This window comes from Schistocerca serialis, chromosome 8 (assembly GCF_023864345.2).
Source record: "Schistocerca serialis cubense isolate TAMUIC-IGC-003099 chromosome 8, iqSchSeri2.2, whole genome shotgun sequence".
In the NCBI taxonomy this organism is placed as follows: domain Eukaryota; kingdom Metazoa; phylum Arthropoda; class Insecta; order Orthoptera; family Acrididae; genus Schistocerca; species Schistocerca serialis.
This window is the reverse complement of record NC_064645.1, coordinates 205,531,084-205,550,257: the sequence shown is the minus strand read 5'-3', so window position 1 is coordinate 205,550,257 and position 19,174 is coordinate 205,531,084. Positions and strand designations below refer to the sequence as shown.

At 37.9% G+C, this 19,174-nt stretch overlaps 1 protein-coding gene across 1 annotated transcript in view; it reads right to left on the bottom strand.

Moving 5' to 3' along the window:
- The window catches only part of LOC126416252 (ankyrin repeat and IBR domain-containing protein 1-like), a 567,140-nt gene that overhangs the window by 54,353 nt on the left and 493,613 nt on the right, over positions 1–19,174 (bottom strand). Inside the window, exons 18-19 of the mRNA XM_050083876.1 lie at positions 15,142–15,382; positions 7,584–7,763 (exon numbers count right to left, since the gene is read on the bottom strand). Of these exons, the coding sequence (XP_049939833.1) occupies positions 7,584–7,763; positions 15,142–15,382 (421 nt within the window). The remainder of the gene's footprint in view (positions 1–7,583; positions 7,764–15,141; positions 15,383–19,174) is intronic.

Genomic DNA, 19,174 nt, shown 5'->3' with positions numbered 1-19,174 from the left:
CATCTTCTGTAATTAAGCAACATGTCAGAAAGCTGTACATTGAAAATTGATTAAGCATCAAGTTGGTAATTAATGTGAAGAACATGACACTTGAAAGTAGGAAGTAAACTGAAGAATGTTTTAATGAATTAACAACTATACCTATACACCACTACATACTTGTACACCGTTGAAAGGTAATGAGAAATGAAAACTGTTTATTTCTGAACTTACAAAATTTTTTATACTTACATTGAATCATATAAGGTAAGTCTGGAAGACACATCTGACCACTTGATGGTTGACATATTCAGTACTCAAAGGTTTATAAATTGAACTACTTATTGTATCAGACTACATACTTGAGATGTATGGTATAACTGTTTCATTACTGTTTCTGAAAAACTAATGAGAGGGGGAATTATTTTGTTACTTTTCTGAAAACATGGTGAGGTATATACTAAGTTTTGAAATATTTTACCCCAGATAGGAGACTTTATACTGAATTTACCTTGTGCTTTATGTGCACCAAGTGTTACAACCATACAGCGACTTATTGAAACATGTAATGATCAACATTTATCTGTACAGAAATTCTAGTTTTTTTCAGTGTTCAACACAACCATGTCCCACACAATGACTTGTAAATATGTTAGTGGTATTACACATTTTCTTTGATTTTTGCTATTTATGTAACCAACTATGAGTATGGGGGCAGTTCTTGAAAGATACTAACTGGTACAAAGACGACTTTGCCATTGAATACTATACCCATACCCCATAAAAAAACTGCATAATACAGTATTTTAATATTTCTGTAAATACCTTGAAGATACTGTCTGATAACTAGTAATATATGTATACTATTCTTTGTCCTTGAACTACCTGTAAACAGTGCAGAAGGCACCATGCAATTTTACATAGATGTCTGTCACAGAACTCTGAAACAAACAAATCCTATCTTCACTGAAGAGTGTAAAAGATATCACGAGAGTATTGAAATCTGTAGGCACTTGTTTCCCAAAATTAGACTCATAATATCATGTGTGTGCAGTATATAATTTTGTGTATTACCTAAGAAGGCATTTTCCAGTTCTATCTAGCTTTAAGTAAATTTTCAACCAGAAATGATATGTAAACTTCAGACAACCCCATGATATGGAAAGGAAATTTTCATTTTTGTGCTTTAATTGTTAGTTACATGACATGTTCTATGGATACTCACCATAGTGCTTATAAATATAAGTTATTTCATTGATCTTGTATAGTATCCTAAACCATGAGTGGAATCAAACTGATAGTGACTTTGGTTGTCTGTTTGTTTAAACACACTACATGGTATTCCAAATAACAGTTGTGCTATTTTAGCACACAGGACTTATATTTGAACTACTATACACATAATCTAGTATCCTGGAATTGCGTAATGCTTATGTAACACACAGAACTTTATCATATGCTTTGACATTTTAGTAATGTCTGTGCTGCACATAGTATTTCATGAACTATTGACAATGTAAAATGGTGTTGTAAGCCATGGTAGTACCAAAAAAGGCACAGAGGACTTGCTTCTGTGATATGGTATCGCATTTTTCAGTAGTGATATTGGCATCGTAATTTATAATATTGCAGTTATGATGAAAGTAACAGAAAAGATGGTTTTCAAAATAATATTAACCATTCAAAAATTGAGTAACTTTAGAAAGTCAAGTGTATAAGAAAACAAATCATTTATCTTATTATCTTCTGCATCCAAGTTAAAATTTACTGACTGCTGAGTGTTAGTTTTAGTTTTGTTAACCTAATGCATTAATATTTGCTTTACAATTTTGTCTTAGTATAAGTATTTTTTCTTTAATATTTCTAAATAGTATTTGTACAAAATTCAACAGTATAATTACATCTGACAAAGTCTAAAATATTATTCTCCCCCCCCCCTCCCCCCCTCTGAGAAGTGACCTTTTTCTAAAGTGACCTTTTTCTAAATAGTATTTGTACAAAATTCAACAGTATAATTACATCTGACAAAGTCTAAAATATTATTCTCCCCACCCCCCTCCCCCCCTCTGAGAAGTGACCTTTTTCAAACTTTTTTTTCCAAGATGAGTTAGTATTTGCTTTCGCCTAAGAGAATGCCAAGTATTCTTCTCACTTAACTTCATATAAATTAAGAGGTCATTTTGACATTTCTGTTCCCCCCCCCCCCCCCCCCTCTCTTTTAATTCAGATTCTGAGAACGTTGTTTACCTTGCAATTTTCACAGGAAATATTTCATATATGTGATTAGGGAACATTGGATCCTGAAGCTGATACACTGTGAAATGTTGTAAGAAATGCCCTGGGACATGTGTCTACTCCTACAAAATAATCAAGACCATCATCAGTATGAAGAACCATTGGACACCACCCTCCAATTCAGCACAGACCAGATGGTACTCTACAGCACTGGCCTGTTACTTAGCTTGCATTTATTGTTAATCACTAGCCCAGTGCAAAGTCTCAAGAGACTGAAAAAAAGTTCAGATGACTCCCATGTATAAGAAAATTTCCTTCAGACTGATAAACTTATGAGCAGGAATCAGCAAGATTTCAGAAATCATCGCTTATGTGAAACTCAACTTCCCTTTTCTCACATGATATTCCGTGAGCTATAGATGAAGGGCAAAAGTGAGATTCCATATTTCTGTATTTCCAGAAAGCATTTGACATAGTGCCCCAATGCAGGCTGTTAAAGAAGGTAAGAATATATGGAATATGTTCACAGATATGTTAGTGGCTTGAAGACTTCTTAAGTTATAGAACACAGTATGTTCTCCTCAATGGCTGTCATTCATCAGAGACAAGGAAATTGCGAGGAGTGCCCCATAGAAGTATGATAGGATTGCTATTGTTCTCTATATATATAAATGATTTGGCAGATAGCTGGCCAGTAATCTGTGGTTGTCTGCTGATGATGCTGTGGTGTATGGTAAGGTGTTGAAGTTGAGTGACAGTAGGAGGATACAAATGACTTAGACCAAATTTCTAGTTAGGGTCATGAACAGTGGATAGCTCTCAATGTAGAGAAAGTTAATACAGATGAGTAGGAAAAACAAACCTGTAATGTTCAGATACAGCTTTAGGAGTGTACTGCTTGACACTGTCATGGCGTTTAAATTTCTGGGCCTAACACTGCAAGGAAATACGAAATGGAACAACCATGTAAGGATTGTGGTAGGAAAGGCAAATGACTGACTTCAGTTTATTGGGAGAAATATAGGAAAGTGTGGTTCAGCTGTAAAGGATACTGCAGATAGGACACTAGTGAAACCTATTCTTGAGTATTGCTTGAGTGTTTGGAATCTATACCACGTCAGATTGAAGGAAGGCATTGTAGCAATTCAGAGGGGAGCTGCTAGGTTTGTTACTGACAGGTTTGAACACAAGTGTTATGGAGGTGCTTCAGGAACTCAAATGGGAATCCTTGGAGGGAAGGCAACATTCTTTTCAAGGAACACTATTAAGAAAATTTAGTGAACCACGATTTGAAGCTGACTGCGGGACAATTCTGCTGCTTCAAACATAGATTGCACATAAGGACCAAGAAGGTTAGATACCCCCAAAATCAAGTCTCATACAGAGGCATATAGAAAGTCATTTTCCCCTCATTCTATTTGTGAGTGAAACAGGAAAGAAAACGACTAATAGTGCTACGTGGTACCCTCCACTATGCACTGTAAGGTGGATTGTGGAGTATCAATGTAGATGTAGGTACATATTATGAGTTATGGAGATATTCAGAAAGTCACTGCATGAAAAAGGATATATTTATCATGAAAAAGCTTGTTTTAATTAAATGCATATCAGACACATGAAAATATGCAAAACAGACAACACTGGATTTTTAAGGTAACAGTTAATTTCCACAAATGTTTTCAAGTTGGACAAAAATGCACTATTTAGTTGCTGTGCAGTTACAACATATGTTGTAAATCATAACCATTGGCATATATACAAGACAGAACATGCTTAATTTTACTGGAAAACATTTTCTGCAGATATGATTGTGATACACTTCTCACATATGCTGTTATTTGAGTTTTTATGTCACAAAGTGTGTATGGGAAAATGTGTTACACTACAGGTTTTGCAGCTTTCCAAGGAAAAAACAACTGGTGGAGTAAGGTCCAACAAGCAATGGGGCCATAAGACTTTTCCAGAAGATGCATAGTGTTGTTAGCTGTGTGCACAGTAGTGTCTTCTTGTTGAAACTATTGGTAGTTGATTTCATTCTCCTTTAGCTGGCCAATGAAAACATGTATAATTAAACAATGTTCACAGTTCACTGTTCCTTAAAAAAATAAAGGTCCACTGATGCACCGCTTACATATTGCTATCCACACTCCAATTTCCTGATCATGCAATGGTGGTTCAAGCACAGTACAAGGATTTTGACTACAAGTGTGGGTTTTGTGTTTTAATATGAGCAGAAAATTGGCACAGGCTCATCTGTATAGGCAATGACAGCAAGAATATCAGTGGTTTTCCTCTTAATAAAAGATGTCACTCATTTTCTGTAATGGTTTCACTTTTCATGATCTGCATCTTTCAATTCATATACTGCTATAACTCATAAGGAACAATTTCAGTATTTGCCTAACCATTTTCTGCACAGTTGCAAGAGCAATATGTTTTCCTTTCTCTAACTAGTGCAATGATTTTGCTGGGCTCTGCTGCATAGGGTTAGAGATGTCCAAAAACTTCTGTTCACTTAGTTTAAGTGGTCTTTCATGTCATACGGCGTCTAACACTAAACCTGTTTCTCAAAATTTCTCAGTAAGTTGATGAACCACATTATGATGAAAGACAGCTGTCTAAGGATATTTTGTGGCAAATGCAACCTCAACTAAATCTATGTGTTTATCACCTCGTCAGAACATGCGTTCAACAGGAAAAATACATTCCTCAATTGAAAGCAGCATAATTGAAAAAAAAAAAAATTGAACATCTAACACTCAATAGCTTTAATCAACTGAACCAAACAGTCAAATGATACATAACAGTAGGACAAATTAAAACACAATCACGTATCTATGAATAAACAGTTCTGTCCACTTACAACTTGCAACATAATCTACATCTGTAGTTCAGTGCACAGTGAGTTTCCAAACACACTGTAAAACAGAGCTTCAAAAGAAGACATGACTACCAATAAGTGGTGATATGCTTTTTTGAGTATAATGAAGATTGGTGGTCACTCCTGCTGCTGCAGAAACAGTGGTGTGGTGTGGTGTGTGTGTGTGTGTGTGTGTGTGTGTGTGTGTGTGTGTGTGTGTGTGTGTTCTTCAGAAGAAGAAGAAGAAGAAGGCTTTTTTCTTTCCAACATCTGACTTTGCCTGGCAGCATAATTTTGTTATTCCAGTGGTGTGTTACTGTACTGTGGTGTGGGCATTTCAATGTGTATCAGGACTGCAGACATCTACCTGCAAATAAACAAAAATTAAGTACATGATACATAATTTTTTTATGACTATGCCTGTATAGAAAACAGCAACTGGAAATTTTGACTACAGGTGGCTACACACTCTGATCACTCACTACATATTTCCAAAAGTCTGATCTACAGACAAAGCATTTTAGCACTGTGATCCTGCAGGCTTTTGTGGCAGATATGTTCACTACATGGCTCTCAAGTCATTATAGCATTAATTATTTACTCATCCATGACTCATCAAAAATGCATAAGAGATTTTCATTATCAGTCTGATGGTACATTTACAGTGATGATTTTCTGTATATGTTGACTGCCACACCATACATAATTAATATTCTTTTTCACTGTTCTTGGAGTCCTTTGTGGCAGTACGTCTGAATGAAATCTTCTCAGTTTCCAGCCATGTCAATTTAAATAAAATTATCAAACTTTCAATGGCTAACTCCACCATCATTATCAGCAATAAAAACCACTGACTTCCAGGACTGGCATGGTTTCCCACTTATACAGATGCAATTTCAGCTTTGGGTACCAATCAGAGAGAGGACTGAAATGACACATGCACAGAAGGTGAGTGGGGCAGCTCACAGAAGCTCTAGCCCACTGCAGGACTGAGTAATGTCAGGTGGCACGAGGGGGCTGTGCCATGTTTGAAACTGCTGTTCCCATCTCTCTAAAAGCATCAAACACTTGCCTGTGCTTCCTTTTGATAGCCAAAGCCTGCCCCCATGCTCTTCTAAGTGTGCACCCTTAGCCTCTGTTAAAATTTTCTCTGTTAAATTTTTACTGCTTATTCTGATCACAGCCACCTCCTTTATAATGGATCCCAATATGTTGATGCATGAGCTAAGACTCTTGTGCTTTCAAACTGTATTTTGTGTCATTTTCCAGGTAATGTTCAGCTATGGCTGACTTGTCAAGCTTCCTTTGTTTAATATGTCATTTTTGCTTGGCACAGCACTCTGCAGCTGTGTGAGCTGACTGACCTATATAGCTGCTGTCACATTTGCAAAGGACACCATGCACACTGGGCACATGAAGAGCTATGTCATCTTTAACAGGGCACAGCATATCTCATATGAGTCTATACCTCTGCAGCATATGTCCTAACTCGCAGCTTGTTGCCCTGCAGTCTGGTAGCAAAGCAGCTGGCTTGGTCCCTACTGCTGATTCCAGTGACACCTGAAAGCATTTGCAGTGTCTCTTTTGCTATAACCATTCTCTCTGAACATGTGTCTCAAGTACTACAGCTCAGACTGTAGGTGGTATTATTAGAAATAACTTTTGCTCTGTGTATTAAAATGTTCCGGAATGCTTTCTTGTGTCCACAGTGCTGAAAACTACCATCATTCAAATAGCAACCAGCATGTGTTGATGTCCTGTACACTGGATGACCAACCAAGCGTTCTGCCTGCAACTAATACATCCAAGAACAGTAGCTAGCCATCATTCTCCATCTCAATAGTAAATTTAATGTTTAGATGAACACGGCTCATGTGGCACAAAAAACAGTTTGAAAACACAAGAATCTTGGCTCATGCATCATCATATTGGGATTCCGTTAGGAGGCAGCTGAAAGTAGAATAACAGCAGCAATTTTAACAGAGACCTGGGGCGCACACTTAGTAAGGCATGGGTGCAGGCTTTGGATATCAAAAGGAAACAAAAATGGATTCTTGATGCTTGTAGGGAGGTAGGAGCAGCAGCTACAAATGTGGTGCTGGCCTCTTGTGCTACCTGATATCACTAGGTCCTACAGTGTGCCAGAGCTGTTGTGAACTGCTCCACATACCTTCTGGGCATGTATCATTTTGGCCCTCTCTGATTGTTGCAAGGCTACAATTGTGCCCATATAAGCAGAAAACATGCCAGTCCTGGCAATCAGTGGTTTTTATTCCTGATGATGATGGTGGAGATAACCATCAAAAGCTTGAGAATTTTATTCCAGTTGATGCACCTTTGAAACCCAGAAGATTTTATTCATTCTTTTTCATTATGGTGTCTCTATTCTTCCTTAGGAAAGGGAGAATGCTGTTAGTAAGGAATGGCAGCATGAAATAGTGCAAAGAAGAACATTATGTATGTAGATTTGCAACTGTATAAAGATTACAGGAGAAGAAATGGCAGGCACCTTGTGCTGGGCCCTGCAGCCTCAGGGTCGGGGTCTGGTTCCTCCTCAGTGGCAGTGCTCGTGCTGGTGCCCAGAATCCCACACACCTCCAAGTCAGCATTGAGGGAGTCTGATGCAGTTGTGGTGGTTGTTGTGTCTTCCATGGAAGACTGACCACCAGGGCCTCCCGCATGCTCTACCCTATAAACATTGTAAGAGGATCAGTAAGCTGCACAGTCAAATTGGTGCAATGGTTAGTATTCTCTCATACAGATTGATACTACCATAAGATGAACATGAAGATTGTTGCTTGCTAAAATACAGTATGACTGGATGTGATTCTATTGCTCTTCTCCTACAAGAGATAAATTTGCCAAATTTAGCTCTGGACAAGGGCATGTGAAACAACTATGGCTCAAGTTTAAAAGAATAGTTGGTAATCCACTCGACAGATATGACATCTGTTCAAAAAATTTCATAACATTAGTAATTTTGTGCCAATGGTGTGCTGGAGTCAAATGCGGTTGGCATCCCTGCACGTGCCTGTGTTTAATGTGTAACGGCCAGAAGTTTCATTGTTGTATGTCTGTTAGTTATTGTTCAGTGCTGTATTGAGTAGCATGTTGTGTCACACAGTTTGTGTAATTCAAAATGGCAGAGTCAGAGGAGCAATGCATGTCCTTTAAATTTTGTGCAAAACTCAAGAAAACCTTTACAGAGACACACCAAATGATGCAAGTAGCCTACGATGACGAGTGCTTAAGCTGTTACGAATGATTCACATGGTTTAAAAATGGCTGGATGGAAGTTAAAGATGACCTTTGTTTAGGACGCTCTTTGACATCAACTGACAATGCTCATGTCAGAAACATCAATGAAAATGTGCATGCCATTTGAAGACTGACTGTCCTAGAGATTGCAGAAAAATGTAACATTTCATTTGGTTCATGTCATGAAATCCTAAAACAACATCTTGGACTGCATCATGTAGCTGCCAAGTTTGTCCCACAGCTCATGAGTCAAGACCAGAAAAACCTTTGCCCCGCAATCTTCAAAGAGCTTTCAGGTTGTGCAAATGAGAATGAGATGTTCCTTAAGAGAATCATGACTGATGATGAGACGTGGGTCAACAGTTATGATGTTGAGACCAAAGTTCAATCTTCACAATGGGTTGGTAAAGGCTCCCCAATACCAGAAAAAGCTTCTCAGGTCAAGTCAAATGTCAAAGCCATGCTGTTAGTTTCCTTTGGCTCTGAAGGATTAGTTCATTATGAATTCGCACAACAGGGACAAACTGATGATCAATTGTACTATTAGGATGCATTGCAATGCCTGCAAGAAAATATAAGAAGGAAATGGGCTGAAATGTGGTGAGACAGTTCATGGCTCTTGCATCACGATAATGCACCCACACATCCCATCCATGTTTGAGCATGACTAGTGCACAAAAAACGAAATTGCTGTGCTGCTTCATCCTCTGTACTCTCCAGGCCTGGCCCCTGCAGACTTTTTTTATTTCCAAAGCAGAAAACCCTCTTGAAAGGACAAAGATTTGCAATGATACATGAGATAAAAGAAAATTCGCAGACAGCACATTACACAAACCAGCAAAGGCTTACCAAGACTGCTTCCAGAAGTGGAAATGATGTTGTGAGCAGTTTATCAATAGTCAGAGTATTTTGAAGGAGAAGATAATGTAAAAGGTGAGCATATAAAAATTTTGTGGACAAAGTTGAGGAAATTTTTGAACACACCTTGTATGTACTTAGTAGAACAGTTCATGATGGGAGGGATCCTCCATGGAATACAGTCACTGTAAATAAACTTGTAAGGAACCAGAGACTACCACAAATAGGTGAAAAATGAACAAAAGAGCTATAGATGAGAGATTCACAATGAAACGCATTTAGCTGTCAACAGGGCAATGTGTGATGCCTTCAAGAATTACTGTACAGAATATTATCAAAAGATCTCCACAACGGCCGAATAAATTCAGATCACATGTAAAGGCTGTTGGTGGTACAAAAACATTTTGTCCAGACACTCATGGACGAGTCAGAAACTAAATGAACCCTATTTTCAATTAATCCTTTACAAAGGAAAATCCAGGATATTGTCCCAACTTAATTCTTGTAGTACCACTGCAAAAATAACTGGAATAGATATTAGTGTCATTGGTGTTGAGAAACAACTGAAACTGTTAAAACTGTACAATGTCTCAGTCTCCATGGAACTCCTATCAGATTCCATACTGAACTTGCAAAGATAATAGACACAGGAATTTAAATACACATTCTTTCTGAACTCCATACACAGTTGGAATACGAATGAACCCTAACATTTGGTAAAATGTTAAGTATCCTCTACCATGCACATCACAATGGTTTGCTGTGTATGTATGTAAATTCAGAATATTTACCTCATTCAACCTCTGTTTCACTGCTGCCCAACTGCATATTCTAATACAGCTTAAAAATGCTTGAAATTTGGTAGTTGTCAAGTCTTTCCATGCAAGACAGACACTGTCTGTTCTGGCAGCATTGGCATTTGTGGAAAGGTATTTGTGTGGATGTTGATACACTACATGAAAACACTACCAATAATACCCCACCCATCATAAATGCCTCACTTGTAATTCTATTGTTTTGTGTTTTTCTCTCATCTTTCACTTATCAGTATATCTCTCTAACACTTCTTTCAGGTTTGCAGAGCTCTTTTGTTGCTAACCCTTCCCTCATGCCCTGCAACATTATATTTCCTTTGGCACAAGATCCTGAGGGATCTTCCAACCTTTCAGTCTCTTTTCACAGATGAAGGTACCTCTCATTCCATGCTGTAAGCATTGGTGACTTATTTATTTTTTGTTTATTTATTTTATTTGCTCCAAGAAATCATTTTTAGCACATTGATTGTTCATATGATACAGGAAAAGAGTAAACACAATTAATTTACAATTACAGTACACATTGTAACTACATGGTCAACACAACCAAATTAGGCACAATTAATAATATAAACTGACAAACTACATTGTTTCTGCATGTGATAGCAGCAGTTATTAAGGATACAGGGTACTTTTCCAGCTCAATATTATGTAAAAATTAACACTATTTCTTTCAGGCACTGTTTATAATGTATATGTTTTACAGATTGTTAGCTGATATCAGCCAATGTAGCACATTTTCTAAACAAATTAGAAATGGTTTGAATATTTTTGAACCTGCTAGGGTTATTAAAAAAATTACAAAAAATTGCTGCAATTTATTTTTCCAAAATGCTTCCTCAAATTGAGGTCCCATTTAGTCCAATGTTATAGAATTGAAGGAGACCAAATTTTTACCAGATATGCATGACATGATGGCTGTGGTACCAACCTACTTAATTCCACCTTTTATGTTTATTACAAGGATAAAAAATACCACATCTTATATTTTAATTTTTATAATTTTTTTCCTGATAAAAAGGTTATTTTTTCTATAATTTAGTTGATTCTTCAATAAAGCTTACGTCTACTCCATAAGTATGGACTATTGAAAGTCACAGAAAAAATTAGAGCAAAGCTTTATAAACTTTAGGAAATATTTGTACCTATTCTGAAAAATACAACTTGTGGGAAATTGTGAATGTAGATACGAGTCCAATTAAACTGTGCCTCAGAACATTCCAAAAACACAGTCTTCATCTTGCAGCATTTCTTCCTCTTCAAGCTTCCTCTTGACATTCCTTTTAGCACTTCTTGCTTCTTTGGTAACTTGAAGAGTGAATCTTACAGCTTCATACACCCGTTGTCTGTCACATGCAAGCAATTTATCTTCCATATCAGAGCCACATTTTATGTCTAAATTTCTTAGGACTTCCAACCTTTCTATCATTATGTCACTGAAACATATCATTGCATCTAGTACACCAACTTGTAATGTATTTAGTGCTACAAAACAATTCTTGGGTAACCTTTTCCATACGCAATGGTTGAAACTTTCATTTGTATTCTGAGTACCCCCATGAAGACATTTACTGAGCAAAACAGGGTCATTCAGGTCTCTAAAAATTGGTTTTATTTCATTCATAACAGGCTCAGGAAGAGAATGCTTATAATGGTATATTTGACCACTTTCTTTTGCTTTTTGGTAACCACACCAAGAACCTGCTCCTTTAGGGTAAAGTCCGTGAACAGGGTGGTCATCTGCGAACAAAATGTGAAATTAGGTGGCCCATACAGCTTTTCTCATTGCTGTAACATCATTCAAAGGTGCAGTTCATCTAATGGTCAGTCCATAATAACTCTGAAGAAGGTCTATTTCAGTTTCTGTCAATCTGCCTTGGCCAGACATAGATCTTTCATCACATAGCAACTTTCCTTTCATTTCTCTTTGAAGCTTCCTCAATATAGCAACCTTCCTCTTTTGTACATGTCCACAACACTCCAGTTTTGTATATCTAATGTTATAAATGGGCACTGACCTCTAAAATATTTTTAGAGCTCCATCACACTCCATATCTCCACTGTAATCATCATAATTCGTAGAACACTGATGTTCAATATGTCCTTCATTGTTACCATGGCAGGTGTGGCAGTACTTACATAAGCATTCAACATCAACAACTTTTCCATTCTCCAGAGAAGTAGCATTTACAACACCATTCAAGGAATGATGTCATTGACGTTGCCACGTCCCATCAAGTGCAACAGCAATGTCCCTGGTTTCACTAACATTTGTGTTTCTTCTACTGCACATTTCATAGATGCTTTAGACACAACTGTCAAGGCACCTAAAAGTATTTTTATGTACTTTTTGAACCTACTGGGAGGAGGAGGACGGTCCATCAAACCACAAAACGTTTGAGCAGGCTTTTTTCCTTTTCCTATTGCACATACTGCATACAATAACTTCAAATTCACATCATATGAATTATACACAATGTTTGAAGTCATTTTTGAGGTACATTTATTGCAGGATCTACACAGAACAACTAATTTTGATCAACTTCATGGTTGGAGTGCTGACACATTATATGCATATCCAGTAATGCTGGCAACTGATGGGTTATGCATGGGGATCGTATCAACCTGTACCGCATCAAAATAGCCTGAAGATGAAGCAATGAAGTGTTGAAACTGGTAGTGACAAAATAAAATAAAATCATAAGGACAGCTGTAGGTGCTTTTATTTTTTGTCAAGACTGTATGTTGTTTGTCACGTGCATGTAGAATGCAGCACAGTGGTAGCCACTTAGCTCAGAGATCCCATGAATGGTTTCACAGTGAACTTCAAGCTAAGCTGCAACCACCGTGCGGCATTCTATGTGGGTATGACAACCAGTAAGATATCTATCCACATGAATGGCCACTGACGAACTGACAACGAAACAGCTGGTCCATCCCGTTGCTGAGCACGCCACCCAACACAAAGCTGCTTCACAGCCTATGCCGTTGTATCCACCAACACCAGCTTTCTTGAAATGTGCAGGTGGGAACTCTCCCTGCAACATAACCTACATTACCGTAACTCTCATTGCCTCAGCCTTCGTTAAGTCACTGTGCTTACCTATCTAACCCCTTCCTCGTTCCCATTCCAGCACTATACAGCCCTCTATTTCACCAAAGCACCCTCAGTCTTTTTAGTTCTCTCCTTTTCTGCTACCCCCTCTCCCCACCCTCTCCCCCACCACCCATCTAACCTTCCAACTGCACCTAGCTGCCCTACCCTCCCTCCAGTTCAGCCCTTTACATTCCCACAAGCAGCACTTTATTACTATCTGCCACCCCTACCCGGCTATCCCTTCCCCTTTCTGCACGGCCTCTCCTTACCCCCACCAATTGGTTGCCTCTTCCATCGTGCACTGCTGCTTGCAATCTGGTTTCAGTTGCTAGAGACTGTGGTCATGTGTGTGTGAGTTGCATTTGTGTGAATGTGTGTATGTTCATGTTGTCTATTTTTGACAAAGCCCTTGTTGGATGGAAGTTCATTTTCTTATAGTTTTTTTGTTGTGCCTATCTGCAACTCAGCATCTTCACTATATGGCGAGTAGCAACTATCATTTTCATAATATTTTTACTTCCATCCTGGATTTTGCATTATTTCTTTTGTACTTTCTGTGTTTATGTGTAGGATCAGCTTCTGCTTAGTTTCATAAGCTTCTATATAATAGTTATATTTGAAGAAGTTGTTTTTTTCTTAAGAGGCTCCATTTGGTAAAAATCAGTATTTCATATATATATACAAAGAAGGCAGATACAGTACTTTCAGACTTTTAAAAAGGGGTCTACAGGAATAATTGTATTTGACTTTCTTTATCATTCTGCTGATCTTTTCTGTATTTTTAATTTTTTAAAAGAACTGTGGAATTCACCCAAAAAATTATTTTGTACTTATTTGCTGACAGTATACTGTCATTTATGCCATTGTCACCACTGGTAAGCAGCTCATATTTTGAGTGAGAATCACAACAATAAATGTAAGTGTATTAAGTTTTTTATATTAATTCTTAAGATAAATTTCCCACTTCAAACCCTCATGAATGGTATACCTAAAAATTCTGTATGACACACACTTGAGACATCTTTTCCTTAAATGGTGAAAACCGGGTTTACAAGATTGAGGTTTGTGTGATGTGAAAGTTAACTGCCACAATTTCTTTCAGAATTTATGATGAGCCTATTGGTCCTGAAGTACTGTGCAAAGCTATTAATATTGTAATTTCCTGCACATTTTCCTCACCATGTGATTTAATTAAAATATTAGTGTCCTTTTCAAAGAGTACTGTGGTTTCAGCATGTATTTTATCAGCCAAGTCATTTACGAACTGCAGAAATAGAATAGGCCCTATTACTGCAAAAACTAGAATCTTTTTGGATTCACTGTCTTTAGATTTTATTTCTGTAATCTGTTGATGATTGTTGAGGTATAGCTGACTCCACCTTTCAGACTGGCCTCTAATTCCATAATTACTTAACTAATGCAATAGAATTCCACGATTAGTAACATGAAAAGCTCTACTAAGATCAAGAAATATTCTAGATACATGTTGCTTATCATCCACGGCTTTTAGTATTTCATTTAAAAAGGCAAAAATTGTTGACTGGTTTAACTTTCTGGCTCTGAACCCATGTTGTGAGTCATTTAGTAGCCCTACTTGTTAGTATCTATTCCTGCTGTTCGACATGCAGAAATTTTTTCAGTCTACATTTTATTTAACCATAATCACATGTGTGTGGCTCTAATACAACTCTAATCATGCTATGAGCTCTAACAGAGTGTTCTGGAATTCATTATAAAATGTTCCAAAGCTGCTTCTTTTTTCTTCCTCATCTTCTTTATCACTTTCACAGTTCAGCTCAAAGATTTTCCTTGATTAGTAATGTTGTCAGAAAGTTAAACATAAAAAAGCTTTAAGGTTTTTTTTTTAACTATTTCCCCACAAATGTGACAAAATAAAATAATTATCATTTATAGAGGACTGATATCTGCTGGCCAATTTATTTGTACAAAAGTAAGATATAACTAATAAGTCAGAATATTGAATTCGTTGAAAAAATAAAACAAAAACACAGGAAACTGCAGTAAAGATAGAGACTTACGAATCTGCATTATGAGCTGTATGGGCGACAGCACAGAGGAATGCAGGTGGTGGTGGAGGTGGGGGACGCGCACAGCACAAGTCTCCTGTGGAGTGCGCCCTCCGCAGCTGCAGCAGGTGGCTGGTGCCAGACCCCGGGCCCTCGACCCAGCCGTTCTGGTGCAGTTCTCCAATCTGGAAACGGCCATCCTCTTTGCTACCCGGTCCCGGTCCTTGGCTCTGAAGTGTGCTGCTGCCTGACCCTGTAAAAAGATTGATAAATGTGCATTGTAAATTTATAATGATATCCCATCATTCACAGACAACGTAGAGCAGAACACTCCAAACTGCATGATATCTAAAGTGGAAGAAATATTTAACAAACAACAATGTTGAGAATCTTTGGTTCAAATGGTTCAAATGACTCTGAGCACTATGCGACTTAACTTCTGATGTCATCAGTCCCCTAGAACGTAGAACTACTTAAACCTAACTAACCTAACGACATCACACACATCCATGCCCGAGCCAGGATTCGAACCTGCGACCGGAGCGGTCGCGTGGCTCCAGACTGTAGCGCCTAGAACCGCTCGGCCACTCCAGCCGGCCGAATCTTTGGTACTTTGCTTTAATGTGAGTTTTCTAAACTAACAAATCATTATGTTGTTCCATGGAATTTCAGCTGAACTGTCTGATGTTGGCAACTTCCTGCACTGATATTTCAGTGCGAGGTCTTCTGGCCATCTTTGGGTGTATACTGGCAAAAGTACACTGAGCTCCCCTCTTTAGGACCACTCTGTTGCAAGCTAGTACAATCAAATATTGCTGTACAGGAATTACTTGCTTAAGAAAATATAAGGTTAAAGTGGTTTTCAAGCCTTCAGCAAAAATTTGGCACTTCTGGGATCAGCCAAAAATGACTAAGGCTGCAGTCACAGTGGCACTGATATTGGTGGATTCCCCAATGATCGCCATCAGCTGAAGATGGCTGATCTTTCCAAATAAGTATTCCACTACATACACAGCCGCAATGCAGGTGATCTGAGCATCTGAATGTATAGACTTTGAATGACAATTGGTGAACTTCAACAGCAAATCAGCCAACATTCTCATTGTGAGGACTGTGGAGAACTGGTAAGCTTAGTGCAAGAAAAAGGAAGTTTGCGCTACCTTGAGGATGAAAAATATCATAACTGGAATGTAGTTCAGATTTTATGGACTAAAATCACAGCTCTACTGGAAACCACAAGAAGCCAAAATCTTTATCGAAAATTTTAAGCATAAAACATAACCTCACAAAATAAGACTAGCCAACCACTAAAAGCTTTTGAATAAGTTCAGTTCTCCCTTATGTATTTGTCCATGCTCAATATGAAAATCAGCATAAAAAGTGTGTAGCACATGCAGTTTATTCAGATTTTTTAAATTCATGATTCACTGCTTACTGGATGCTTTTTCTTTTTATTTCCTTTTGTGTGTGTGTGTGTGTGTGTGTGTGTGTGTGTGTGTGTGTGTTTGTGTGTCCAGGAAACTGTACTACTGCAAGCTGTATGTCACTGGACAAAATTAAACATCAGTAACTTGATATCAGAGAGTGAGTGTAATAAAGCGGAAGTGCTCCAAGTTTTGATAAATACTCATTATGAGATTGCAGTATGACACCTCATCGTTGTGTGAATTCTCCAAATTTATTCTGTTATATTTGTGGTGAATATTTAATATGAAAACATCAACAAAATGTAACAGACTTCATTAGAAAGGTGCACTTTGCATATTTTTGCTTTCAACTGGGGAACTAAGACAAATATTGGGCACCCAATAAAGTGTGTTATGTGTGCATAGAAGACTTAAGGACATGGTTAAAGGGAATGAAAAAAGAGTTTCAGATTCAGCATCCAAATGGTGAGGCAGGATCAAATGAACCACTGTGAAAATTGTTGTTTTTGTTGTAGTGATGTTAGTGGTTATAATTCAAGAAAACACTCTATACCCAGCCTTTCCATCTGTCATCCACGTGATTCCTCATGGTCCAAGCATTCCAACCTCCACAGTCACGACAAGAAACTGCACTTCCTACAAATATTTGAAGTGATTGTGATCCAGCAGATTCCAGTCATGATGTAGATCCTACTTTCAAATGTGCTAGACATCAAAACTGTGAGGTGTTTACATAGCCTGAACTTAGTGACTTTGCTAGAGACTTAAGTCTAACCAAAGAAAACGCAAAACTGCTTGCAGCTAGATTGAAACATAAGAATTTACTTCTGAAGGTATCTCTGTTCATTTCTATAGGTGGAGAGACTTGCACTTTACATCTTAGTTTGAACAAGAAAGTGACTTAGTGTTTTATTCGGATGTACCAGGATTAATGCATGAACTTTGATAAAGTATGAAGAGATCCTTGGAGGCTGTTTATTGATTCCCCTAAAACAAGCTTAAAAGCTGTCCTTTTACATTATGGTGACAAATATGCATCAGTGCCAACTGGTCATTAAGTGCACTTAAAAGAAACTTATGGAAACATACAATTGATCCTTGCAAAAGCAAAATACTCAGATCATAAACAGATGATCCGTTTCTATGCATGGTATTTGGTCAGCATGCAGGATTTATGAAGTACCCATGTTTCCTGTGTCACCTATACAGCAGAGCAAGTGTTGATAACTGGATCAGAGACAAATGGACACTTCACCAAAATCTCATACCTGGAACTAAAAATTTTGATTGAGCCTTGTTGACTGTGAAAAAATATTACACGTCTGACCCCACATTTAGCTTGGTATGATGAAGTAACTTGTGAAAACACTTCCTAAAACTGGGATATGTTTCTATAATTTGTGTGAATGTTTTCCTAATTTCCAAAAACATTTGTGCTTTTGGTCAGAAGGCCTTCTTCTGAAACAGAGAACATACACACTCACATTCAAGCAAATGCAGCTCACACATACATGATCACTGTCTCTGGTTGCCTAAGCTTTTTGTTATGCCTGTCTGTAACTCAACATCTCCATTATATGATGAGTAGCAATCTATCCTTTTCATAATATTGTCACTATTCCATCCTGGATTTTCCATTGTTTGTTTTCCTAGTCTGTCAGAGACCAAACTCAATGGTGTTTTTGTTGGTCCTGACAACCACAAATTAATGTGTGATGACAAATTTGTTGCTGCAATAATGTATAATGAAAGAGAGGCATGGACTGCATTCAGAGATGTCATTTGCAAATTTCTTGGAAATACAAAGGATTCAGATTACAGGAACACTGTTCAACACATGCTTCAAAAGTTTGAAAAATTGGATTGTCTGATGGGCTTGAAACTTCACTTTCTTAAATCATATTTCAACTTCTTTCCAGAAAATCTAAGAGCAGTCAGTGATGATCAGGAGGAAAGATCCCACAGGACATTTGTGTCATGGAGAGGAGATATCAAGAAAGTTGGAAGGGTTCTATCATTGGTGACTATCACTGGCTACTGCATGAAGAAAACCCAGAGTCATCTTGTAAGAGGAAGAACAATATAAGAAGTTTTACAGAGAAGAGACGGGGAACACATTAGTATGGGAATAATGATGATGCTAAATACACACATCAAAAAAAGTTTTACATCACCCCAGTTCCCAGAACTCCTGAAGATAAATGTCGACTGTGGATATTGTATCACAGACACAGTCTCTTTGGCTGTTCAGAGATGTCACTAAACCTGCCCAAAGATGCAAACAACCATGCATGAGCAGCACCTATTAGACAGAGGGGGTCCGACAGCCAATCAGTTTCAGTTATTCCACCAGGAAGGAGGTACACGGTTCTTGTTGTCTGTAGTTAACCATGCCTAGATGGTCAATATCGCAGTTTGATCGTGTCCACATTGTTACTGTGTGCCAGGAAGGACTCTCAAAAAGGGAAGCATCCAGGCGTCTTGGAGTGAACCAAAGTGATGTTGTTCAGACATGGAGGAGATACAGAAAGACAGGAAATGTCGATAACATGCCTCACTCAGGCCGCTACCTACGGATTACAGCTTGGAGATACAACATGAAGTCATGTAGGAAGCAA